This window comes from Callospermophilus lateralis, chromosome 5 (genome assembly GCF_048772815.1).
Source record: "Callospermophilus lateralis isolate mCalLat2 chromosome 5, mCalLat2.hap1, whole genome shotgun sequence".
NCBI classification, from domain to species: Eukaryota; Metazoa; Chordata; class Mammalia; order Rodentia; family Sciuridae; genus Callospermophilus; species Callospermophilus lateralis.
The window spans coordinates 72,092,930-72,119,753 of record NC_135309.1 but is presented as its reverse complement, the minus strand read 5'-3'; the positions used below and the strand labels follow the sequence as shown (position 1 = coordinate 72,119,753).

General features: G+C 36.5%; 2 protein-coding genes across 2 annotated transcripts; both read left to right on the top strand.

The window, feature by feature from the left end:
* The first annotated feature begins 7,948 nt into the window (after nt 1-7,948).
* Nucleotides 7,949-10,297, top strand: LOC143399818 (protocadherin beta-5-like). The gene has a single exon (XM_076856843.2). It carries the CDS (start codon nt 7,949-7,951, stop codon nt 10,295-10,297), a length of 2,349 nt encoding a protein of 782 aa, XP_076712958.2.
* A 9,179-nt stretch (nt 10,298-19,476) lies between these two features.
* On the top strand, nt 19,477-21,819 carry LOC143400428 (protocadherin beta-5-like). The gene has a single exon (XM_076857659.2). It carries the CDS (start codon nt 19,477-19,479, stop codon nt 21,817-21,819), a length of 2,343 nt encoding a protein of 780 aa, XP_076713774.2.
* The last annotated feature ends 5,005 nt before the right edge of the window (nt 21,820-26,824 follow it).

The window sequence follows — 26,824 nt, the reverse complement described above, 5'->3', positions numbered from 1 at the left end:
TCTTCTAGTGTAGAGAAAATATGTATGTCATGTGTAGTTTTATCTGCTAAATCATTGCCCAAACTAAGGGCTGCAGGCAATCCTGTATGTGCCCTAATATGTCCTATAAAGAATGGATCTTTTCTGTCCCAAATTAGACTTTGTATCGTGGAAAACAAAGAGAAAACAGTAGAAGAAGGGGAAATCCTACCAGCATCTTCAAGAGATACTATAGCATTAACTATATACTGACTATCAGAAAATAAATTAAATACAGAATCTTTAAACATCAAAAAGGCTTGTAAAACTGCATTAAGCTCTACCTTTTGAACTGATTGGGTACTAAAAATGTAAAAGTTTGATCAGGGGTAACTACTGCTGCTGTACCATTATTTGACCCAGTGAATATATTTGGAGCATTCATGATAGGGGTTTTTCTTATCATTTTTGGAAAAACTACAGGATGCTTAGACCAAAAAGACAACAAAGGATTAGATGGTAAGTGATTATCAAATGAAACATTAGATTTACACATGATTATTGCCCAAGTATTTAACTCATTAGCTAACTCATCAATTTGATCCATAGTATATGGAGTAATAATTTTATTGGGAGAAATTCCAAACACTCCCTTCGCTGCTTTTATTCCTTTGAGTATTAATTGTCCTACAGCCTCAGGATACCTAGTAAGAATAGTGTTAGGAGAATAAGATAAATGTATCCACAATAATGGACCGTCTTGCCAAAATACTCCTGTAGGAATATTTTTTGTTGGTAGTACAATAAATAATAAAGGCAAACTTATATCAATTCTATCCAAATGTATATTTTCCATATATGTTTCAATAATTTTCAATGCCTTTCTTGCTTTAGGAGTTAACATGCGAGGTGAGTTTGGATCTGATGGACCTTTTAGAACATCAAATAAAGGTCCCAACTCTCCTGTTGGTATGCCTAGATAAGGCCTTATCCGATTTATGTCTCCCAATAACTTTTGAAAGTCGTTAAATGATTTGAGTTGATCTACTCGTATTTGAATTTTTGGTGGACGGATCATGGTTGAGGATAATAGAACTCCTAAATAATTAATTGGAAAATTTAATTGTACTTTATCTATTGCTATCTCTAGATTATAATTTTTTAATAAGTTTGTAAGTGTGGCATAACATTCCAGCAATATATTTTTATCTTTATGTGCCAATAATACATCATCCATATAGTGAAATATTTGTAGTTCAGGATTTTGATTTCTAAGTGGCTGGATTGCTTTGTTAACATATATTTGACACATAGCTGGACTGTTAGCCATCCCTTGAGGGAGTACTTTCCATTCATATCTCTGATCAGGACCTTCATGATTTAATGCAGGGATAGTAAATGCAAAACGTGGACTATCCTCGGGATGAATTGGAATTGAAAAAAAAAAAACATTTCTAAAACATGTCAGGTTTTTGGCAAAGCAGACAATTGAGGAATCCCTGATTGAGCAGGTCCCATAATAACCATCTCATTATTAATGGCTCTTAAATCTTGCAATAATTTCCATTTACCAGATTTCTTTTTAATGACAAAAATGGGAGTATTATGGGGAGATATGGAAGGTTGTATATGTCCTTCCGCTAATTGTTGTTTGACCAGATCATGGGCTACTTGTATCTTCTTTAGTCAGGGGCCACTGAGGAACCCACACTGGTCTTTCTGATTTCCAAGTAATTTTTATTGTCTCAGTGGCCCTTTCTGAAAATCCAACCCATGTCTGTCTGTTCCTTGATCTATTTGAATTGGTGCTGCTATATCTTGTCCTTGTTTTCCTAATCTTTTTTTTTTCCTAAAACCTTGTCTAGCCCTAGTAGTGGGCGCATTATGATTGATGTTATTTGTTAACGTCAAACCTAATTGATCTAGGACATCTCGTCCCCATAAATTTATAGGAAGATGATCCAATACATATGGCTGTATAGTTCCTTCACATCCTTCAGGATCCTTCCAATCTAATACCATTGCACTTCTATGGGGATTAGTCGCCACTCCTAGGCCTCGAAGCGTTTGAGTGGCTTGTTGTAATGGCCAATGTTTTGGCCATTCCTGACTAGATATGATGCAAAGGTCAGCACCTGTGTCCAGTAGACCATTAAAATCGTGTCCTTGAATATTTAGTTTTAGCATTGGGTGAGAATCTAAATTTAAAGACAACATAGCCCAATCTACACCTGTGGAGCCTAATCCCCTGGAACCTCTTTTTACACTATGACTAGGAAATTTATTATGTAGGCTGGGTATTATTAACAACTGTGCTATTCCATCTCCAGGTGTAATTACTGATATACCTCTTGGAGAACTAGCTATAATTTTTATTTCACCTACATAATCGGGATCAATTACCCCAGGACTTATAATAAGTCCTTTTAATGTAGATGAACTACGTCCCAATAATAAGCCTACTGTCCCTTGGGGAAGAGGTCCTTTTATTCCTGTGGGAATGATTTGAACTCCCATCTCTGGAGTTAGTACTGCTCTGGCAGAGGCACAGATGTCCAACCCTGCGCTCCCTCGGGTTTGTCTGATGAGGGATTTAATGGACAATGTGTCCTGGGCACTACCCTGATGGTGTTGCTGGGTTCCTCCATTGCCCCGTATATTTGTGGTTGTGGGCCCCGGAGCATTGGGCCCCCTTGTCTGTTTTTTGGCAATGGAGCCTGATGCCTTTCTCCATGATATCGTGTGTAAATACCTGGTCCTTGTCCGTTTTTTGATAAGGGAGTACCCTCTATGGTGGTTTGAGAACGGCATTCATTAGCCCAATGTCTCCCTCTACGGCATTGTGGGCAAATACCCAGTATTCTATTTCTTTGATACCTGGTTTTGTTAAACCCTCTTCCTATGGGGCAACTCCTTTTAAAATGTCCTGTTTGTTCACAAGTATAGCATGTTTTTGGCCTGGCATCTAAAGCCTGTTGTACTGCAGCTGCCAAGACTTGCCCTTGTTCATTAATATCTCTACATAATTTAATATATGTGTTTAAATCTTCAAGTCTCCATGGTCTAATAACCTCTCTGCAGCAACAATTTGCTTGGTCATAAGCCAGTTGTTTTATTAATGGCATTGCTTGTTCCGTATCCCCCAAAATTTTGGCAGCCGTTTGAATTAGCCTATCTACAAAGTCAGCGTAAGGTTCATTAGCTCTCTGTATTACCTTAGATAGCTGACCTTGTAAATCTCCATGTCCTTGTAAAGTCTTCCATGCCCTAAGTGCGTCTGCAGCAATTTGTGCATATATAGCAGGATCATATTCAATTTGTTGCCGCTGACCCTCATAAGGTCCTTTCCCTAACAACATTTCTAGATTTCTTTGAGGGTAACCGGCTGCTGCATTTCGCCTAGCTGTCTCTGCACAAAATTCCTCATTGGCAACCTTCCATAACAAATATTGTCCTCCATTTAGGACAGATTTACACATGCTAGCCCAATCTGCTGGCATCATGTCCAAGTTAGTAATGGACTCGACCATGCTTACCGTGAAGGGAGCTTGGGGACCATAGGTTGTTACAGCCTCCTTTAACTGCTTCACTGTTTTAAAATTTAAAGCATGGTGAATTCGCTGCCCTCCTACCTGTTCAAGTACAGGGCATGCTAATCTTTGAGGTCCTGTCTCAGGATCCCATTTATCAACTACGGGGTTTGAGGGCCACTCAGCTGTCTCTATCGGTGGGGCTGTTGGTTGAATTACGCTCTCTTGTGATAAAACGGAGTTAGTAACAGCCTCCTGTTGTGGCCTTTTTCCTAACAACCCCTTTTCCTTTAAATTTTCTTCCTCTGTCTGACTAGCTCGAGAGGCCTTCTCTTTTGCTTGATCTAAAATGTCTTTCTCCATGTTCTGAACCTCTAACAATTTACTTAACATCTTTTCAGTTTGTTTTAATCTACTATAAAGATAACGCAACCCAATAAGATAACACAAAACAAAACCGAAACTGAATGAAACAAAAACGGAATAAAAAATCGTATCAATTTTCTCTTCCTCAGGGCTGACAAACTTCAAACCTTTAGTCAACCATTTTTTTCAGTTTGCCTGAGAAATTTATAGGGATAGGCAGCTTGAAAGAAAAACAAAATAAATCAAAAGAAGAACACATTGTTTTTTGAAATGGTCACCCATTCTCTCGCCTTCCCTCAGGGGCAAGCAATTTCACTTACCCCCAAGCTTCAGGCATTCCGCATAGGAGCCACCAGATGCCGCAGTCTGGCTGGGCACAAATTATGAGCCACTCACAGCTTGTAGATTCAAACAGCAATTCTTTATTCCTGATCTCACACCGGCCTTCTACAAACACGTTCTGGGGAAATCCACGTTCTCTGCCCAAATCCACCACTCCACTGGGCTTCTGTCTCCCAAATATACTTTCTGACCCTAAGAATTCAAGAGGAACTCAGGCAGCAGGATACGCCCTATTCTAAACGGGGAACGCCCTAATCTCGTATTATGCTAAACCGGGAACACCCTAAACACAGATCCGCCCTGGTCCTTGAGCAAGGTCACCTTACATGCAATGTCACTGCAAAATGTCCTATTTCCATGAGTCCTTCCACTAAAGAAACATGGGGGTACGCTGGCAAGGAAATTGTCATACCTACTTGGCTGATGGCTCCCAGCAAAAAGATTCATTGCTAGTGTTGAATACAGCTGTTTCATAATAATAAAAAGGCAAAGAAATATATCAGAAATATGTGAAGCCCCAAATTGAATATTTCTCTTTAGGGTGACTACAAAATATAAAAAATCAAGATGTAAGAATACAAACACAAGTAGACAAACCATAACCATATCAGGAGACTTCAAATCACTCTCTCCATTCTTAACAGAATAAGAAGACAAAATAGAAACACACATATGAACACTGAAGTGCTGAACAACACACACATATTCAAATATATTGATATACATAACACACTAAAACATATTTTCTTCCTACAGGCATATGAAATATGAAAATTGTCTACATTCTAGATCATAAAACAAGCCTCATATTTAATAAAAGGAACTGAAGTGACTCAGCATGCTTTTTTGACTGTAGCAGAATAAGTCAGAAATTAAAATATTACAAGAAATCTCCAAATGCTTCAAAATTAAATGACAAAACCCATGATTCAAAGAAGAAATCACAACAGATATTTCCAAACAGTTTGAACTGGGTAATAAAATTAAAGAAATGACATATCAAAACAAAACTTGGAAATTTAAAGCTTTAAATGCACATATTAAAGAAGAAATCAATAATGGAAGTTTTGATCACAAGAAACTAGAAGAGGAACAGCAATTCAAATGTGAAAAATGAAGGTAGCAACACATTTACAAGCAGAAATGAATAAAATAGATGACAAAGATACAACAGAGCAAATTGGTAATACTTAAAGTAGGTTCTTCATAATTATTAATAAAATTCAAACTCTCAGATTAATTAAGTAAACAGAGGAAAACCTCAATTACCATTATCAGGAGAAAAATATCACTCTTAACCCTTCAGGCATTTTTTTTTGAAGTAGATTTTGTAAACAATTTTCAGCCAACATGGGGTATTCTCTGCACCCTATCATCATTTTTTTCTGTGAATAAAACTTTCTTTACAATAGTCTATTATTTCAAAAGTGGAAGCCTTACTCTCAAACAATAAAAACCATGACAAAACTATATGAATTAAGGCAATGTGATATTGCAGGATAAATAAACAGAAAAATTGAAAACTTGGGAGCAGGCCTTAGAAAGATCACCTGATTAATGCCAATGATGACACTTCAGAAATAATGAGGAATGGATCATCTTTTCAATAGATGGTATTAAAGCATTTGGAAAAATTTTGGCTCTAACCATATTTATTTGAAAAAATTAACTTTGGTTTGGGTACAGCTTTAGATGGGTAAAGTATAGTAATTAATCTTTCAAAATATATGAGAATATATTTATAAACTTTGTGTATGTAAATACTTAAATAGAACCTCAAAATGCTAATCAAACTGAAAAGTATTTACAAATTATACTAAATTAAGGAAAGTTGTTGATCAATAGTACTATAAGAGAAATTAAAATACAAAATAGTGGGAGAAGATATTTTTAATGAATTATATGAAAAAGGACCAATATTCACAATATATAAGATACTTCCAACAACAACAAAAATGAGCAAACAAGCAAATGCCCCAATAAGAAAGATGAAGAAAGACTTGAACAAGTACTTAATAAGAGTATGTCCTATTGGTAAATAAACTAGTGAAAATGTAAATAATTTTGTTAACTACCAGGAAGATACAAATTGAAATTAAAATATAATATCATCATACACTCACTAGAGTGATTAGAATTGAAAAGACAATATCAAATGTTGACAAAAATATGGAACAACTGGAACTTTCATACTTTATTGGTACTGGAAAAATTACTTTTGAAAAATGCTTCACAGTATTTCCTAAAACTAAATATATATATATATATATATATATATATATATATATATATATGTGTGTGTGTGTGTGTGTGTGTGTGTGTGTGTGTGTGTGTTCATCTTAATACACAGGAGTCCAACTCACACAAATATAATCAGCATAAACACATGGCCACCAGAAGATCTACAAGAATGTTCATAACAATACTACTGAAAAAAGGTTCAAAACTAGAAAAACATTAATATTCACGAGCTGAAGAGTATAAAATTGTTAAGGTCTGTAAACAAGTCAGATTGGCACCTGTTATTTTGCCAGAAAAATGTTAGAGTCTGTAAACAAGTCTGGATGGCGCCTGGCAAAATGCCAGAGGGAGTGGTTTGTGAAGTAACAAAAGCGAGCCCTTAAGTGTGGAGATTCCTTATTGGTTGACTGCTGTATCTATTTTATGCTAATTAGATAAGCTGTGTAAAATGTTTAAATACCGCTCTTATTCTACAATAAACGGCTCCTATTCCTGCTGCATCAACGTACACAAGTTATTCGTCACCCTCCAGTTATTTTGCTGCAGCCGGACTGCGGCATAAAATATCATGGTATATTATACATTAGACAAGAACAAAGCAATGAGAATAAAACAAATCAAAATGGCATGCCACACAGATCAATTTTACAAAATTTTGTAAAATTTTTGAATAAAGAAGACAGATGCGAGAGCAATAATATATATAAAAGTACCAAAAAATCCAAAGAAATCAATCACAATAAAAGTCAGGATAATACTTATGTTGGGTGAAAGTTAGTAATCAGACTGTGGTAGGAGAGGAGTGCCTGGGTTTGGGTAGCATTTTGTTTTTAATCTCATTCTATTGATAAGAGTGTATCCACGTCCTTAAAATTCACTGAGTAGTACAGTTACCACTTGCGCACTTTTATGAAGGTATATTATACTTAAAAATTAATTTTTGTAAAATTTTAGAATTTGTAGATATCCATTATCAGTATTTTGTGAATATAATCAAATTATAAAACCAGAAAGAAAGTTTCTTCATGTAGTATGAAGGTACCTTTATGAAGAAGACGAATATATCATTTTGGTTTGTTCTTACAAGAATTCATTCACTGAAAGTTAACTCACCAAACTTTTCAGAACTTCATATAACTTAGAGATACAATTAAAATATTTTAGGGACTTAAAAGGATATTAATACACAGCCTTATTACAATTTGGAATGATATGACAAGTACTATATGCAATAGTAATTACGGACACCTGGTGGCGCTGCAGGCTAAGCGTGTGGAAAAATGGGCTCTGCCAATGCCCCAGACGCCATTGAGCTGGAAATCAGAACTCTGAAGCTCCCCCAATGAAGGAGGCATTTTAAGCAAGCTCCTCCGGGAGACAGATCTTCAGACAAGGCATCCTTACAAGTGCACGTCAGATAGAAACATTTAACTCAAGATTATTTAACCAAATCATCTGAGTGGATTGTATACCGAGTTGAAGGAACTGCACCTTCTGGACGGATTTGAACAATGAAGACTGCTCTAGCAAAACCCCCGCAGAAAAGGCAAGTCATTTTTCTTGCTATGCTGTTGTTTTTGTGGGAGGCTGACTCTAAGGCGATTAGATATTCCATTCCAGAAGAAACAGAAAGCGGCTACTCTGTAGCCAACCTGGAAAAAGATCTGGGGCTCAGGGTGGGGGAGCTGGCCACTCGGGGCGCGCGAATCCATCACAAAGGCAGCAAACAGCTCTTGCAGCTTGATGTAAAAACCGGCAATTTGCTTCTACAGGAAAAACTAGACCGGGAGGTGCTGTGTGGGGCTACAGAACCCTGTGTATTGCATTTCCAGTTGTTACTAGAAAACCCGGTGCAGTTGTTTCAAGTTGATGTGCATCTCACAGATGTAAATGACCATTCTCCAGAGTTCCTAGACAGGGAAATGTTCCTTAGAATCCCAGAGAGCGCCCAGCCAGGGACTGTGTTTGCTTTGAAATCAGCTCAGGACTTGGACATAGGTAGCAACAGTGTTCAGAGCTACACAATCAGCCCCAACTCCTATTTTCATGTTGCTACTCACAATCGCGGAGATGGCAGAAAATACCCAGAACTGGTGTTGGACAAAGCCCTGGACCGGGAGGAAGAGTCTGAGCTTCGTTTAACCCTCACAGCACTGGATGGTGGGGCGCCGCCCAGGTCTGGAACCGTCATAGTTTGCATTGAGGTGGTGGACATTAATGATAATGCCCCCGAATTTTTACAGTCCCTGTATGAGGTACAGGTTCCTGAGAACAGTCCCATAAACTCCTTAGTTCTAGTTGTCTCTGCGAAAGATTTAGATGCAGGAACTCATGGGAGTGTAGTCTATTCTTTATTTGTAGGTGATGAAGTTTCTCAACCATTTGTAATACACGAAAAAACAGGAGAAATTCGTCTGCAAAGGGCATTGGATTTCGAGGCAACTCAATATTATAACGTGGAAATTGTAGCCACAGACAGTGGGGGCTTCTCAGGAAAATGCACAGTGGCCATAGAAGTGGTGGATGTGAATGACAATGCTCCTGAAATAACCATGTCAACACTCAGCAGCTCTATCCCAGAAAATTCCCCAGAGACTGTAGTTGCCATTTTCAGCGTTTCTGATCCGGACTCTGGGGACAATGGTAGGATGGTTTGCTCCATACAAAACGATCTCCCCTTCCTCTTGAAGCCCACATTTGAAAACTTTTACACCTTGGTGACAGAGAGGCCGCTGGACAGAGAGAGCAGAGCAGAGTACAACATCACCATCACAGTGACCGACTTGGGGACACCCAGGCTAAAAACCGAGCACAGCATAACTGTTCTCATCTCTGACGTCAACGACAACGCCCCTGACTTCACGCAAACGAAGTACACGTTGTTGGTCCGCGAGAACAACAGCCCCGCCCTGCACATAGGCAGTGTCAGCGCCACAGACAGAGACTCAGGCACCAACGCCCAGATCACCTACTCACTGCTGCCAACCCAGGACCCGCACCTGCCCCTCGCCTCGCTGGTCTCCATCAACGCAGACAATGGGCAGCTGTTCGCGCTGAGGGCGCTGGACTTCGAGGCCCTGCAGGCCTTCGAGTTCCACGTGGGCGCCACAGACCAAGGCTCGCCCGCGCTCAGCAGCCAGGCGCTGGTGCGAGTGGTGGTGCTGGACGACAATGACAACTCGCCCTTCGTGCTGTACCCAATGCAGAACGCCTCTGCGCCCTGCACCGAGCTGGTGCCCAGGGCGGCAGAGCTGGGCTACCTGGTCACCAAGGTGGTGGCGGTGGATGGAGACTCGGGCCAGAACGCCTGGCTGTCATACCAGCTGCTCAAGGCCACCGAGCCAGGGCTGTTTGGCGTGTGGGCGCACAATGGCGAGGTGCGCACCGCCAGGCTGCTGAGTGAGCGCGACGCGGCCAGGCACAGGCTGGTGGTGCTAGTCAAGGACAATGGCGAGCCACCGCTGTCTGCCAGCGTCACGCTGCACGTGCTGCTGGTGGATGGCTTCTCCCAGCCCTACCTGCCGCTCCAGGAAGAGGCGCCCGAGCGCGCGCAGGGGGACTCGCTCACTCTCTACTTGGTCATCGCCTTGGCGTCGGTGTCATCTCTCTTCCTCTTCTCTGTACTGGTGTTCGTGGCGGTGAGACTGTGCAGGAGGCGCAGGGTGGACTCGCAGGGTGTCTATTTTATGCCTGAGGGTCACTTTCCTGGCCACCTGGTGGATGTCAGTGGTACAGGGACCCTGTCCCAGAGCTACCAGTATGAGATTTGTTTGACCAGAGACTCTGGGAATAGCGACTTCAAGTTCCTGAAGCCTGTATATCCAATCCTACCTCCTCAGAGCGCTAGAGAAGAAATCTAGTAAAATGCTAATTTTCTGTAGTATGTTGGTTTCCTTAGATATCTGTTTATGTCGTGGTGTTCTCTATCATTACCCATTTTCCGGATTAAAAGTTTGAGTAGGTCATGGAGGAAACGTTCTCTTTAAGATATAGGTTTGATTTGCCTTCCATTTGTTATCCAAAGTTTATCTTGTTTGATTTGGGGAAAATGAATTTTACTTTATTATACACTTTTGCATTATTATACACTGCCATTCCAAATTTGTACATGGGTTTATTTTTCCTGTTTTTTTAATATTTCTCATTATAAACTGTCTTAATCAATTCAACTCTTAAATGTATTTTTCTGATGTCCCACTCATTCTGTTTAATCCCACTCTAAGGATTTTTATGCTAAATGGAAAAAAGTTTTATTCACTTTAATGATTTTCAAAGGCATATATATATATATGATTGCAAGTCCAGGATGTGAGAAACATAATAAAAATACAACAATATCTACTCTTCTCTTCCAGCTCTAAGCCCCATTGTCTAAAATTTTTTGAATAAACTTTTTAATTGCAGTATAGCAATTAATTAAAGAAAATGGGACTAAATATTCAGCTCGGTGTATTTCCACAAAGCAAATAGCACCAGAAACCTGAGGAAATGAAAAATTTGTACTGCACTCTTTTCAAAGGACTCTTATGGTCACTGCTAACCCAAGTATAAACCAATATGCTGACTTTCCACAGCATAGTTTTGCCTCATTTAAATTTATATAAATGGAATAATAGAGTATAAACTGCTTTGTGTCTAGTTGCTTTCACTCAATATTTATGAAATTTATTCCTATTGCTGCTGTTAATTATTTCCTTCTCATTGCTGTATTGTACTTCACTCTATGAGTATGCCAAAATTTATTAATTATCCTCTAGATGGATATATGATTTGGTGTAAGGTCTGAAGATTATGAATAACACTGCCCTGAATGTTCTTGTACATATCTTTTGACAAGATGAATATATGAAGTTCTTTTGGACATGTACACCTGGCGGGGGGTGGGTAGAATTGCTGCTCATGTAGTAGGCACATATTCAGTTAGTGGTTATTTCCCAAATTGGTTGAGCCATTTACACTATTGACAATGTGTGGATGTACCCATTCCTTCTTATTTTTGTCAACTTGTGGTATTGTCTGTTTTTTAAATTTTAGTCCATTAGCACTTTCAAATACTTTTTAAAAAAATCTTATAACATTTACTTCCTTAATATTAGTTAATATATTTTTAATTGTTTTGGGTTGAATTGAGCTCCCATCCCTGCCATATGAAATCTGAAGTCCTACTACCTCAGAATGTGACCTTGTTCAGATATGGAGCCTACAAAGAGAGAATTACATTAATATTGGGTGGTTTGTGTAGGCCCTAAACCAATAAAACTGGTGTCTTTATAAAAGTAAATTAGGACATGGAGAAAAGACAGACACATGTTGCACAGAGATGATCATGTCAAGTTGCTGGAATAAGATCATCATCTACAGGAAAGGAGAGAGTCTTCAGAATTTAAAAATCCTGACAACACCTTGACCTTAGACTTACATCCTCCAGAACTGTGAGAAAATAAATACCTGTTGGTTAAACCACCCATTCTGATGCATTTGTTATGGCAATCCTACAAACTGTATGAGTAAGAAATTTTCAAACTTTTTTCTTTAGACAATTTACTGTTATGATTTCTGGGTACTGAACTAAAAAAAACTTCAATTATTTGTTCTTCATATAGACTATATTATTATTTTAGGTACTTCTCTTGTCAAATTGAAAAGTCCATTTATTATCAATTAACAATAGCCTCACTGATTTTTGTGTGAATAAAATGCAGACATTCTTATTCTTTCTTTCATAATGTCTCCCTTACATTTTACAATCTCCCCCTGTCTTTAACCATGTCTTGTCTATAGATATGTTTTAGAAACTGAAAATACGTACTTGAAATTTACTTTTTGTGACAATATAAATCATAATTCCCTACAATCAAAGATTACCAAGAACACATTTTATCAAAACAAAGTTTGGGTTACTGACTCATTGTAGTAATGAAAACTGTAGAAAATAGGAAACTGTGGATCACCATAGTAACAGGGTTACTTTTGTACTACTTATAAAGGAGTTCTAGGATTTGAGTTTATGATAGGAAATTTTGGAGAGGGTTTAAGGAAGTATGGGTTAGCTCTGGATTAGACGCTTTAAGAAAATGGGAAAGAAATGTATGATTAGCTATTTCACTAAATTTCATTGAGGAATTGAGGAGAACAAGGTGAAATGAAAGTACAATTGGTGAAGAAGCAACATTCACTCATATTTGCAAGGAAGTAGAGATCTTTGGTCATTGTCCTGGTTTGAACAATATTCTTATTTTGGCTTGTGCTCAACCATGGAGTAATTTTATTTTCATCTTGCTCAATCAGAATCACCAAGGTCTTTTTTGATATTGGTGTTGGGTGAGATAGTTCATGTTCTGAATGGAGATCTTGACCTACCTGAGAGTGTCAGGACAGTCCCTGGTTATTGGTGGCTGATTCTCTCTCAAAATATTGTCCCTTATGTAGCCATAGTACTTGGGATAAGGACTATCATACCTGCTCTTTGGATCTAACATTGTGCTTCCTGATTATTGAAAACAGAATGTCCCTAAAATCAAGATCAAATAGATTCACCTTTTAAACTTCATGAGTTAACCCTATCTCATCTTCACAGTTTTTCAAAATCTGAATCATGAATTCAGCTTCTCATATTTCCTACCTGGAGCCTTCTATCTTTTTGCTTCTACTAGAATTAAATGGTCTCTGCATCTGTACCAAACTGCTCTCTGGTCTTCATTCTCTCCTACTTGATTTCATTGTGTGATGGGACCCTCATCCCCTTCTTTCCTTTTTCATTCCCTCCCTTTGCTATAGTACATCCTCAAATATAGTACATCCTCAAATCCTCTAAGAGTAGGTATAGAAAAACTTACTGTGTATTTACACACCTGAAAATGTACTTAGTTTTCCCCCCTACTCAATTGATGATTCAGTGGATAGAGAATTCTTGCTATGAAATTTAAAATCATTTATCTATTGATTATTTATCCACAATTTTATAAGAAATCTTACCCAATATGATTCTTGTTCCTTTTTGTTCTCTCTCCTACATATAATATAAAAGTATATAAATTATATGTATATGCAAAATAATATATGTAATTTCTCTCCCTTTCCTTCCCTCTCAAATTTTAGAATTTTATTTATTAGGAGATTTGAATTTCACAATATTGTTATATTCCTTTTCATTCATTTTCTGAACCCTCATGTACTTATGTATTCCAACAATTCATATATTTTTACCTCTGAGAAATTTCATTTCTAACATTATTCCATTAATAATTGTATCCCTAAGTTTATACTGTTATTTCTGAGATTTGAACTTGTCAGATATTTTGAACATCCATAATTATTTCTCTATGTGTCTTATTTTAATGTTTGATTGTATTTACTTTATATTCTGATGTCTCTCACTTTGAGTTCATTCTAGTGAATTATTAATTTTTGGTGTTATATTTAAATCCCTAGGAACTTTGTTTTTGATTGAATCTTTAATATGGTATCATTTCAGATTTTTTATAACTCACTTCATTTCTTGAATTATCTGTTTCCTACAGAGTGCATTTTTCTTTTCCTTTCCTCTCATTTCTTTCTTGTTCTTTTTTGATACAAATTAATTTTTTTCTTATGTCTTGTTCTCCCCGGTTATCTGTTTATATGTAAGAAAGAACTGGATAGATTATTTAAAGCAGCTGATGTTTTATATATATTCTCTGCCTTTGTATTATAGGCTGGGCTCCACTCAGGCCTCTGTTAAGTAAAAATTCTGAGAAGGTGCTTTGTGAGAGGCAGTGCAGGGCCAGGTTTATAATATCAGATGTGACTTTTTGGGTGGGCTGTGATGAATGGGCAGGGAGCTCTTTTCAAGAAGTGACCCTTGAAATGCCCAAATGCAAAAGACTCTAATCTGGGATTCCAAAATTTCCACTAAATATCTTATCTTCTCTGAACGATTCCTTTTTTTTAAAAGTTGTAATTGGACACAATACCTTTATTTAATTTCTTTTTATATGGTGCTGAGGATTAAGGAATGTACTATTTGGGTCATGTCAAGAATCAGTAAATCTTAAGCGAATGTAATAGACAACTAATAGATACCCTAATGCCAAGATTGCAGGAATGTTAGCATTATCTGAAAGAAAATTCCAAAACAGACTTCATGAAGTGCTTCAAAAATTATGAACATAGTTAAAATAAATGAAAAATAAATTAAATAATAAAATAAATGAAAAATCAAAACTCCAAATGAATCTTAAACAGAGTAAACCCAAAGAAATCCACACCAAGAGACATCATATTCAAATATCTGAAAACCAAAAGTAACGGAAATACCTTGAAAACTGTGAGAAAAAAAAATGATACCTTATCTATAAGACAGTAACAGTTTGAATGACAGTAGATTTTTTTTCAAAAACCATGGAGGATAGCTGGCATGGTGGCACATAACTGTTATTCCAGCAACTCAGGAGGCTGAGGATGGAGGATCACAAGTTTAATGCCAGCCTCCACAACTTAGTGAGATCCTTTCTAAAAATAAAAAATAAAAAGGTCTGGGGATGTTTTCAATGGTAGAGTGTTCCTGAGTCCAATCCCCCCTACTAAAAAACATTCAAATGCTAAATAAAAGAACTGTTAATCCAAGATCTGATACCAATTTTGAATATCCTCCAAAGATTTTATTGCTAGTAGACCTACTCATAAAAGAGGGGCTAAAGGAGGTTCTCCACAGCCAAAGAAACAACTTCTTTTAAAATTAATTTCTTGCAGGTATACACAATGGAGAGGTTGACTGTCATGTCTTCATATATGTACATAGGAAAGGCATGTCAGATTCATTCCACTTTCTTTTCTTTTCCTATCCCCATTCCCTTCCCTTCCTTCCCCTTTTCTAATCTACTGAACTTCCATTTTCCACCCCAGTCTATCATGCTAAGTGAAATAAGCCAAACCCAAAAAACCAAAGGTTGAATTTTTCTCTGATATTTTGAAAGAAACAACTTTTTAAATATGTGATATTATTATTTGTCAATTGACCTTTATTTTATTTATGTATATGCAGTGCTGAGAATTGAACCCAGTGCTTAAAACATGCTAGGCAAGCACTTTACCACTGAGCTACAACCCCAGTCCAGGAAACAACTTTTAAAAGGAATCTTAACACCACTGAGAAAAAAAGAAAGAGCACAGTAAATAAATATATAAGCAAATAAAATAAGACTTTCCTTCACCTTTTATGTTTTCCAAAGTATAGTGGATGATTATTCAAAATTGCTTGATGTGGTTCTAAATGTACATAGAGGAAATATCTAAGATGATTATATTATAAATTGAAAAGGGTAAAATGAGGTACATTTTCTCCACTTTAAATGGTAAAATGGTGACACTAGCAAACTAACGTGTGTGTGTGTGTGTGTGTGTGTGTGTGTGTATAAAATACGTAGAGCAACCAGTCAAAGAGATATACAAAGTGATACCATGAAAGGCATTATTTCATACCAAAATGAAATAATAAGGAAGTATTCTAATAATTCACAGGTAATTAGGAAAAAGAGAAACAGAACTTCAGAAGTAAGTCTTTGCTTAGCTTGAATGAGGTCTTGGGTTTGATCCCTAGCACCACAAACAAAAGAAAACAAAACAAAAAGCAGAGATCAAACAGAAAAAAATAAAATAAAATGGCAGGCTCAAGCTCTAACATCAATAATTATATTAAATGTAAATAGTTAAACACATTGAGGCAAAGATATTGAAAGGATGGGTTTAAGAAATCATGACTATATATGCTCTATAAAAACCTTCAAATATGATGATACAGGCAGACTAAAAGTGAAAATGGAAAAACATTATAATAATATTAATAAGCAGTAATGGCTATATTAATGTCATATAGAGTTGCTATCAAAGAAAGAAAATTACCAGAGGTAGGATGAGACATAATACAATGATAAAAGTAGAAAATGCAGGAATCCTAAATGTGTATACCTGAAAGCTTCAAGAAATGTGGAGCAAAAACTGACAGAATTAGGAGAAATAGACAAATCTACAGTTATAGTTGGAGACATCCATGGCCTTCTCTCAATATCTATTTGATAAATTAGATAAATGAGTCAGAAAACTAGCAGAGATACAGAACTTATCAATAACATCAACCAATGACATCTCATCTCTATTTATAGAATATTCCATCTAACAAACACAGAATACAAATTTTTTCAAATGCTCACAGGATATATACATGATAGACCGCATACTAGGTGGTAGAATAAACCTCAGCCAATTTAAAAGTAAAATCAGACAGAATGGATTTCCAACTATAGTAGAGTCAAACAAAAAAAATCAATAAAGGAAAGGTAACAGGAAAATATCCCCTTGGTCACACTTCTGAATAATCCATGAATCAAAGAATTGGTCTTGAGTGAAGTTTAAAAATTCACTAAGTTTGATGAAAATGAAAATATAACATAGCCAAATTTGAAGGTTGTTCATGTGTTGGGAGGGGAAGGTGAGAATATCTTTGCCTTCTGATTTATTTTTTCTGTGGGTCACATATTGCTCTTTAAAATAGCCTATTGTTTTTTTAATTTGTTTTAATTAGTTATCCATGACAGTACAATGATCTTCACATATCATATATTTGAATCAGGTGGGATATAATTTCTCATTTTTCTGAGTGTACAGGTTGCAGAATCACATTTGTTATGCAGTCACGTATATACACACAGCAATAATAATGTCTATTTTATTCTGCTGTCTTTCCTTCCCCTTAGTCTATTGTTTTTTAAATGGAGGCCTTACCTCTCATATAACAAACTCTATGACAACCCCATAGTAATTAATAAAATGTGGTATGTAGGATAAACAAAGAGAAAAATGAAATACTTGAGCAGACATGTGATCACCTGATTTAAGACAATGATGTCACTTTAGAAATAATGGAGATCATCTTTTAATAAATGGTGCAAAGTAATTTGGGTATTCACATGAAAAAAGTGACCCTAACATTATTCACTTGAAAAAAGTAATTTAAAATTTATTATAGCATTCAACATGCAAAGTATAGTTATTAGTTTGTGAAAATATATCACATAAGAATTTTTATGCCTTGGAATATGAAAAAGATTAACTAGTACACACAAACTATTAGCTTTAAATAAAATATATTGACAAATCAGACCAAATTAAATATTTCTTGATCAATGTCACCATAATAAATTTTAGATACAAGCATAGAGCCCAACTACTATGTATAATCATTGAGCTCTTAAAATTATAAAAAGTAAAAGCATAGAGTGGGAAAAGATATTTGCAACACATGTGTCTGAAAAGATATTTCCAGAATATAGAAGATAAGTTCTCCAGACTAATAAGGAAACAGGAAAATGTCCCAAATAGCAAGTATTTCAAAAGAATGTATACTAATGACCAATAAATTTTTGAAAATGGGCATGATTTCTTGGGTGATTGCAAATGCTAATAAAAACCACAAATGATATTACCACACACTCAGTAGAGTGGTTAAAACTGAAAAGACAACATCAAATGTTGATAAGGATAATGAAGAACCTGAAACTCTCATACTTTGCTGGTATTACTCCAACTACTTTTGAAAAATAATTCATAATATTTACAAAATCTAAATATATATCTTGCATTAATGCACAACAATCTAAAGTCTATGAATATATTCAATATTCAAAAAAAAACCCTCAAAGATGAAAAAAACTCAAATTTTCAGCAACTGGAGAATGTACAACAATATCATGGTATATCCATACATCTTAATAAATACAAATCTACAAGAACAAAACAACTTAGAACAAGATGACACTGGTCATTTTACTTAATAGAATACTGAATGAAGGTCAACAACAGTAAAGCTCTATAGCTTTATTGTATAAAAGTTCAAAAGAAGGCAGAGATAACTATGATAATAGAAATCAGGATAGTGCTTATCTTTTTGGAGGGAGGGTAAAAACAATGAAATAAAGAGACTTCCTGGGTCTTGGTAGTGTTTCAACTTTTAATCTAGAATATTTTTATAGAAGTGTGTATACACTTTGTTAAAATTCGATGAGTTGATATTCACTGTGGTATATTCATATATTTACATATGAAAGATTGGTCAGATTCATTTCACTGTTACTGCCCAACCCATCCCGCCTTCCTCCCCTCCAACTGCTCTACTGATCTTTCCTCTAGTTTGATGGAATACACCTTTCTTCCAGACATTTTTCCATTAGCTTCTACATACCACAGCAAATATTCAAACTTTGTCTTTGGAGGCTGAAGGAGAAAATTATTTACATGCCTTTGTCATTATATCAAAGAGTATTGTAATCTTATGTATAAATAAAAAGAATGAGTGTGAAGTACATACAAGAGGAAGAAGGATATCAGTTACTCAAAATCTTTCCCTATTTTTAATTTTTTAAAATGTACTAGCTTGTGACATTTGTGACATTTTATGTTGGCATGTTATACTTCAAAATGAAAGTAAATTGTGAATAGAAATTTTTGTAGATATCCATTATAATTTCTTAAATACAATCGAATTATAAACCCACAAGAAAAGTTTCTTCAAAAGAAACTTTCATATTCTTCAAAAGTAAATGAAGAGAATACTCATATATATCACATCAGTCTGTTCTTACAGTATTCTTTCACTTAAAATCAACTCAGAAAACGTTTATTTAGAACATCTAATAACTAGGATATAAAATTAAGGGTACTTTTGTGATTAAAAGGTTCCTAATACACACCAGATTTAGAATTTGGTCTGAAATGCAAATATTATATGCAATAATAAGTAAGGACGCCTGGTGGCGCTGCAGGTTAAGCATGTGAATAATGGGCTTTGTATGCCACGGACGCCATTGAGCTGGGAATCGGAACTCTGAAAGCTCCACAAAAGAAGGCGGCATTTTAGATGAGCTCCAGGAGACGGATCTTCGAAGAACTAATCGTCCTAAGTGCATGCCAGAAAAAAAAATATTTAACCGAAGTTTATTTAACTAAATCATCTCAGTGGATTGTATACCGGGTTGAAGGAACTGCACCTTCTGGACGGATTTGAACAATGAAGACTGCTCTAGCAAAACCCCCGCAGAAAAGGCAAGTCATTTTTCTTGCTATGCTGTTGTTTTTGTGGGAGGCTGACTCTGAGGCAATTAGATATTCCATTCCAGAAGAAATAGAAAGCAGCTACTCTGTGGCCAACCTGGCAAAAGATCTGGGACTAATGGTGGGGGAGCTGGCCACTCGGGGTGCACGAATCCATCACAAAGGCAGCAAACAGCTCTTGCAGCTTGATGTAAAAACCGGCAATTTGCTTCTACAGGAAAAACTAGACCGGGAGGTGTTGTGTGGAGCTACAGAACCCTGTGTATTGCATTTCCAACTGTTACTGGAAAACCCGGTGCAGTTGTTTCAAATTGATGTGCAACTCATGGATGTAAATGACCATTCTCCAGAGTTCCTAGACAGGGAAATGATCCTTAGAATCCCAGAGAGCCTCCAGCCAGGGTCTGTGTTTGCTTTGAAATCAGCTCAGGACTTGGACATGGGTAGCAACAGTGTTCAGAACTACATAATCAGCCCCAACTCCTATTTTCATGTTGCTACTCACAACCGTAGTGATGGCAGAAAATACCCAGAGCTGGTATTGGGCAAAGCCCTGGACCGGGAGGAAGAGCCTGAGCTCAGTTTAACTCTCACAGCGCTGGATGGTGGGGCGCCACCCAGGTCTGGGACTGTCACAATTCGCATTGAAGTAATAGACATCAATGATAATGCCCCCGAATTTTTACAGTCCCTGTATGAGGCACAGGTTCCTGAGAACAGTCCCATAAACTCATTAGTTCTTGTTGTCTCTGCTCGAGATATAGATGCAGGAACTTATGGGCGTGTATCCTACTCTTTACTAGAAGGTGACGAAGTTTCTCAACCATTTGTAATACATGAAAAAACAGGAGAAATTCATCTGCAAAGAGCATTGGATTTTGAAGCAACCCGACATTATATCGTAGAAATTGCAGCCACAGATGGTGGAGGCCTTGTGGGAAAATGCACAGTGGCCATAGAAGTGGTGGATGTGAATGACAATGCTCCTGAACTAACCATGTCAACACTCAGCAGCTCTATTCCAGAAAACTCCCCAGAGACTGTAGTTGCCATTTTCAGCGTTTCTGATCCAGACTCTGGGGACAATGGTAGGATGGTTTGCTCCATAGAAAATGATCTCCCCTTCTTCTTGAAACCCACATTTAAGAATTTTTATACCTTGGTGACAGAGAGGCCGCTGGACAGAGAGAGCAGAGCAGAGTACAACATCACCATCACAGTGACCGACTTGGGGACACCCAGGCTAAAAACCGAGCACAGCATAACTGTTGTCATCTCTGACGTTAACGACAACTCCCCTGACTTTACACAAACCTCCTATATGCTGTTAGTGCGCGAGAACAACAGCCCTGCCCTACACATAGGCAGTGTCAGAGCCACAGACAGAGACTCAGGCACCAATGCCCAGATCACCTACTCGCTGCTGCCAACGCAGGATCCACACCTGCCCCTCGCCTCGCTGATCTCTATCAATGCAGACAATGGGCAGCTGTTCGCGCTGAGGGCGCTGGACTTCGAGGCCCTGCAGGCCTTCGAGTTCCACGTGGGCGCCACAGACCAAGGCTCGCCCGCGCTCAGCAGCCAGGCGCTGGTGCGAGTGGTGGTGCTGGACGACAATGACAACTCGCCCTTCGTGCTGTACCCAATGCAGAACGCCTCTGCGCCCTGCACCGAGCTGGTGCCCAGGGCGGCAGAGCAGGGCTACCTGGTCACCAAGGTGGTGGCGGTGGATGGAGACTCGGGTCAGAACGCCTGGCTGTCATACCAGCTGCTCAAGGCCACCGAGCCAGGGCTGTTTGGCGTGTGGGCGCACAATGGCGAGGTGCGCACCGCCAGGCTGCTGAGTGAGCGCGACGCGGCCAGGCACAGGCTGGTGGTACTGGTCAAGGACAATGGCGAGCCACCGCTGTCTGCCAGCGTCACGCTGCACGTGCTGCTGGTGGATGGCTTCTCCCAGCCCTACCTGCCGCTCCAGGAAGAGGCGCCCGAGCGCGCGCAGGGGGACTCGCTCACTCTCTACTTGGTCCTCGCCTTGGCGTTGGTGTCATCTCTCTTCCTCTTCTCTGTGCTGGTGTTCGTGGCGGTGAGGCTGTGCAGGAGGCTCAGGGCGGCACCGCTGGGTGTCTGCTCTGTGCCTGAGGGCCACTTTCCTGGCCACCTGGTGGATGTTAGCGGCACTGGGACCTTGTCCCAGAGCTACCAATATGAGGTGTGTCTTGCTGGAAACTCTGGGTCTGGTGAGTTCAAGTTCCTGAAACCAATATTCCCCAATCTCTTGCTTCAGAACACTGGGAACTAAGGAAAACCCCCAAATAACGTTTATAGTTTTGTATTTAATTAATTATTGTATTTGTTTCAGTTAATCTATTAATCTGGGCAACTATTCTTACAATACCTTTCTCAAATATTGATCGCACTATACCAACAATATTCTTTCTCTGGTAGTGCTTCATATATATTTTTTGGTATATGGTTGGTATTCATTATAATTAGCATTTAAATGACACTATTTATGAGTATGTGTTTTCTCCCCATTTGACCTTCTTGGTGAATACTATTTCTCTAAGTAGAAATTACTCAAATAGTGCTCAAATTTTATTTTTAGCAACTTCTTAAATTAGTTAATATTAAAGCTTTTATGAAACCTTGAATTGTTATTACTTGTAGTGCCAGTGTTTACCATATAACTTCCTCTTTCAACTCTAGAGTGTTTGAAATTTCGTTTTATTTCATTGGTGCTGGGTATAGATGCTCAAATTTCCTGCATGCTAATCAAGAATGTATTCCACTGATCTTGACACCCAGGTGAAATTCTTTATATTTATCTTGACATTTCTCATTGAGTACACTACCAACTTAAGCTCTCTGAAGAAATGTAAGCATGAATCTTAGCATACTTTTTTTTTCTCCCAAATTGAATATAAATATTTACTTTGTTAAAATGTCTCTATACTAAACCTGTGGCCTGTTATCAGCAACACGTTAGAGATTATCTTAAACATTTGGTTACAGTATATCTACTGCATTATATTTTCATAAACATTAATATTAAATTAAAAATAATTCTCATCTACAAATACTAAAGAGAACATCTTTGTAATGTCTTATTTGTTTCACTAAGTGAAACTGTTAAGGGGCTGAGGGCAGGACCCAATGGTAGAGGATGCATGCATATATGCTAAGCCCGGTTTCAATTCCCACACCAAAGCAAAAAAAAAAAATTTTTTTTAGAAATTCTATTAAAGAACATCTTGGTATAATCCTTTAAAAAATAATCTTAGAATCTGAAATAAACCCTAAGCTTCTCCAAAGAATTTGGGACTCCTGAGGGCATCATATATGTTCTTACCCTTTCCTTTTGGCCCATAAATACAAGTTTAAGTGTAGGAGACTTTTGTTTGTCATTGTCACCACTAGGTATGCAGTAACCAAATAAGTAATGTAATATCTAACATCATATATTAAAATAAGTAATATTTTATTTCTGAATACATTGGAACAGTAATTAATTTACCTGAATTATAATTGTTTTTGTTGCATTCAATAAGACAAGTAGGTGAATTATGTGATTTCTAACTAGTAAATTTATATGAATAAAACTATAAGAAAATTTCTTTGGAGTTTTGGCAAAACATGAAGAATTGAAAAGCTTGCTATAATCTAAACACATTTGTGTTTTAATCTACAAATATCATTCTACTGGAGTTTACAGTACATGAATTTTTCCCCCAAGTTACTCTTTTTTCCCCCTAAGGATAAAATGAAATAAAAAGGTAAATTACTTAACATTTGTTATTCTTGAAATATAATTTTCCAATTTAAGTTAGGAAGAGAGAAAAGTGAGAAAAGAAACACAAACATGTAAGATACAAATATAGAAGTCAATGGTAATGACTTCTCCATTTATTAGAAATTTAAATTAAATAGTTTTTATGCATGATAATAAGAAATAGGATTGAAGGTTTTACCAATATATTTCAACACACAAAAATCCAAGTTCTTTTTTTTGTTCATGCTAGGTTAGTCTAATTTATATAATCACCTAAATGACACTGGACAAATAAAACCCATTCCACTTCATCCTTGGAAAAAGAATGGATCATTCCTTACCAATAAGAGCCCATCACAAGACTACAGAACAGATCGACTTTTTGAAATTCACTAATTGGAATTTAGCAATAAACACTGTAAAATTTCACAACATGATATACCTCATAAAATGTGCCATTTTGATGGCCACAGGAAAAAAATAGAGAATGGAAGAAAAATATCTTAATAATAACACCCATTTAAACATTTTTTGTCTCTCAAATATACACAACTTTTGTAATTCCTTTGCTGTTGTTTTAGGCACAGCATGTAGTGACTTCAATGCATTCTTTTGGGAAGCAAATAGCGCAGATCACTCAGATTGTCTCTTCAAAATCAAAAGTTGCAAAAATGTATTTTTAAAAGTGTTAAGTTAAAACTCATGAATACATTTGATGGAATTCTGCTTCCAGGTTAGATGGATTATCTGGCAGCAAAAAGCAACCATGAAAATTGGCTAAATATCAGAAATTACCTCTCTACAGCAACAGAGGTCAGATGATAGGATAAGAAATGAGTGGCTTAGGATTTCTGAAAAGAATGCTTTGGGATGAGAACTAAGTCCTACAGTTAGTTTTCTTCCAAGGAAATTTGCTAAGTCAGGAAACAAACAACAGATTCTTAACAGGGACAGATTAACTTCCATAGCCTTTAGTAGTCTGTAAGATTCAAGCTCAGGATCAGTTTCCCCACTCAGGTCACTTGTCAAACTCAGCACAGCCCAGGGCAGAAGTCTAAAAACCCAAGTGGAAAATTCTTAGAAAGCAGGATGAAATTTTCTTTACTATTTGAAGATTAGAGTTTGGGATCTGTCATGAGAAGAGGCATAGAAAATATACAAAATTTTCAATTGACAATTCTGTAGGCAAGGTACTTTTTAGGATAGCAAGGAACCCTGACTAAACTAAGTGGGTTTCACTTTAGCCCAATTTGACTAGTTAGAGTTCTATCAGGCTAACAGAGGAAAAAGTGAACCCTCCTGGTTCAATATCACTTTGATCCTGGACATTTTTTTACATAAATATCGAGAATTCAGTAAAAAGATACAAGCCACCTACACACAAAACTGGATGATCTGAGTAAAATCAAGAGAAAAAACACAAAACAAATGACTTCCAGATAATCTAGATAGTAGAATTAATGTTAGAATAAGCATGAATAATATGTCAAAAATAAGGAACAATAGAGAAAATAGACGTAAAGAGAATTTCACCTGACAACTGAAATCTTAAAATGGACACTCATTCTTTAGCTGCAAAATTATAATATTTGATGTAAAACTGTTGAAATAGTTTAATGTCATAGATATAAAAGACTACAGGATTAGTGGAAGTGAGACAGATCAATATAAAATATTCAAACAGGAACCCAAAAATAATGAAAAACAACATTAATGAAAAACTCTAACTTAAATATGATTATAATCCTAGAAGGATAAGAGGGAGTAGAGTGGTAATAAGCAGTATTTGAACAGTTAATGACCAAGAATTTTCCAAAATTGTGTCTTTAAATCTTCAAGATACTCAGAGAAACCCAATCAGGATAAAAATTTTTAAAAAGTCCAAAAATCAAAACCAAAAGTCAAGATACAAGTCAAAGAGAAAAAAAATCTCCAAAGCTATCACCTAAAATATCACATATTACTTTTAAAGAAGCATCGGTAAAACTAACCTTCAACATGTGTTCTGAAACCAAAAGAAAAAAGAATAGCCTTTAAAGACAAGAAAATTATTAATAGACTATAATTCTATCACCAGCAAACATTTCCCTCAGCAATGAAGTTGTCAAAGAAACAAAAACTGACAGAGTTAATCACAGTCACACCTGCACTAGTGGAAATACTTCCAGTGGAATTCATTAGGCAGAAAGAAAGCAGTCCTAAAAGGATCACAGATTTGCAGGAAGAAATAAAAAGACAGGAAGGGTAAATATAAATGAGTATTGATTTAATGTTGATTACACTGGGCACTATTAGTAGTTTCTTTAAGGATTTAAAATATGCATTAAATTTAAGTTCATAACAACAACAACAATGTGAGAGGTAGAGGCACAGATTTGGAGAGTTCTAATGTTTTAATTAAAATTATGGTGATATTCAGATCAATAATTTGTATTAGATTCTTATAGATCAAAGATCATGCTGTGATTTCTTGAATAGCCTCTTAAAGAATAACTTAAAAAACTATTTGATGGGAAATTTTTATATAACAAATATTTGAATACCAAAAGAAGAACAAAATTTCTGGGATAAGTAAAAAATAATTAGATGTTAATTATAGATGGGAAGATATCAAATATTACATTAATAATACAATTAAGCTAACAGTATTGTACACCAGATTTAAGAAAAACTCAATATTGCTATCATATGTATGTGTATGTGATAGAACACAGAAAATTGAAAGTTTAAAAATGGAATAAGGTATGTACTACAAATACTAGCCTTTTAGTGTAGTAATATTCACAAAAGACCAAGGAGACTTTAAGGAAAGATACATTGCTAGGAAGAAAGAGAGATGTTTTATAATAATATGAAAATATAACAGAAATATGTGAGAAATATTTCCCCATAAGAAATATTTTTACTACAGAGTAAAAAAAAGTCAAATTGATGAAGTACAAATGAAAAGTAGACAAACCACAAACCTCTCAATTCTGATGGAATAAGAAGACAAAACACATATGTGCCCCTGTATATACACACATACACACATACAAGAATATTGAAGATATCAGTAACACAAAACATATTGAAATACATCAACATCCATAGCACACTCATGCATACACAATTTTGTTACACATATTTGAAATATGAAAATTGCCCATATTCTGGGTTATAAAACAAGCCTCATTTTAAAATAAAAGACATTGAGATGACTCATTATACTTTTTGACTGCAGCAAAATAAGGAAAAAAAATGAAAATATGACAAATCCCCAAATGCTTCAAAATTAATAAAACCCAAATCAAATTTGAAATCACAGCAGAAATTTCCAAACATTTTCAAATATGCAAAGTTTAAGAACTGACGCATATACTCCACTGAACTTCTATTCTGTCTGCCCCTTAGTGTGGATTAACTTCCACATATTAGAGAATACATTTGAACTTTAATTTTTGTTTTTGGATTGACCTATTTCACTTAGCATGATAGTCTCCGATCCATCCATTTAATAGCAAATGTCATAAAGTCATTTTTCTTTATGTCTGAA

Coding starts and splice junctions, on each gene's coding strand:
- LOC143399818 (XM_076856843.2), top strand. CDS start 7,949: ATGAAGACTGCTCTAGCAAAACCCCCGCAGAAAAGGCAAGTCATTTTT.
- LOC143400428 (XM_076857659.2), top strand. CDS start 19,477: ATGAAGACTGCTCTAGCAAAACCCCCGCAGAAAAGGCAAGTCATTTTT.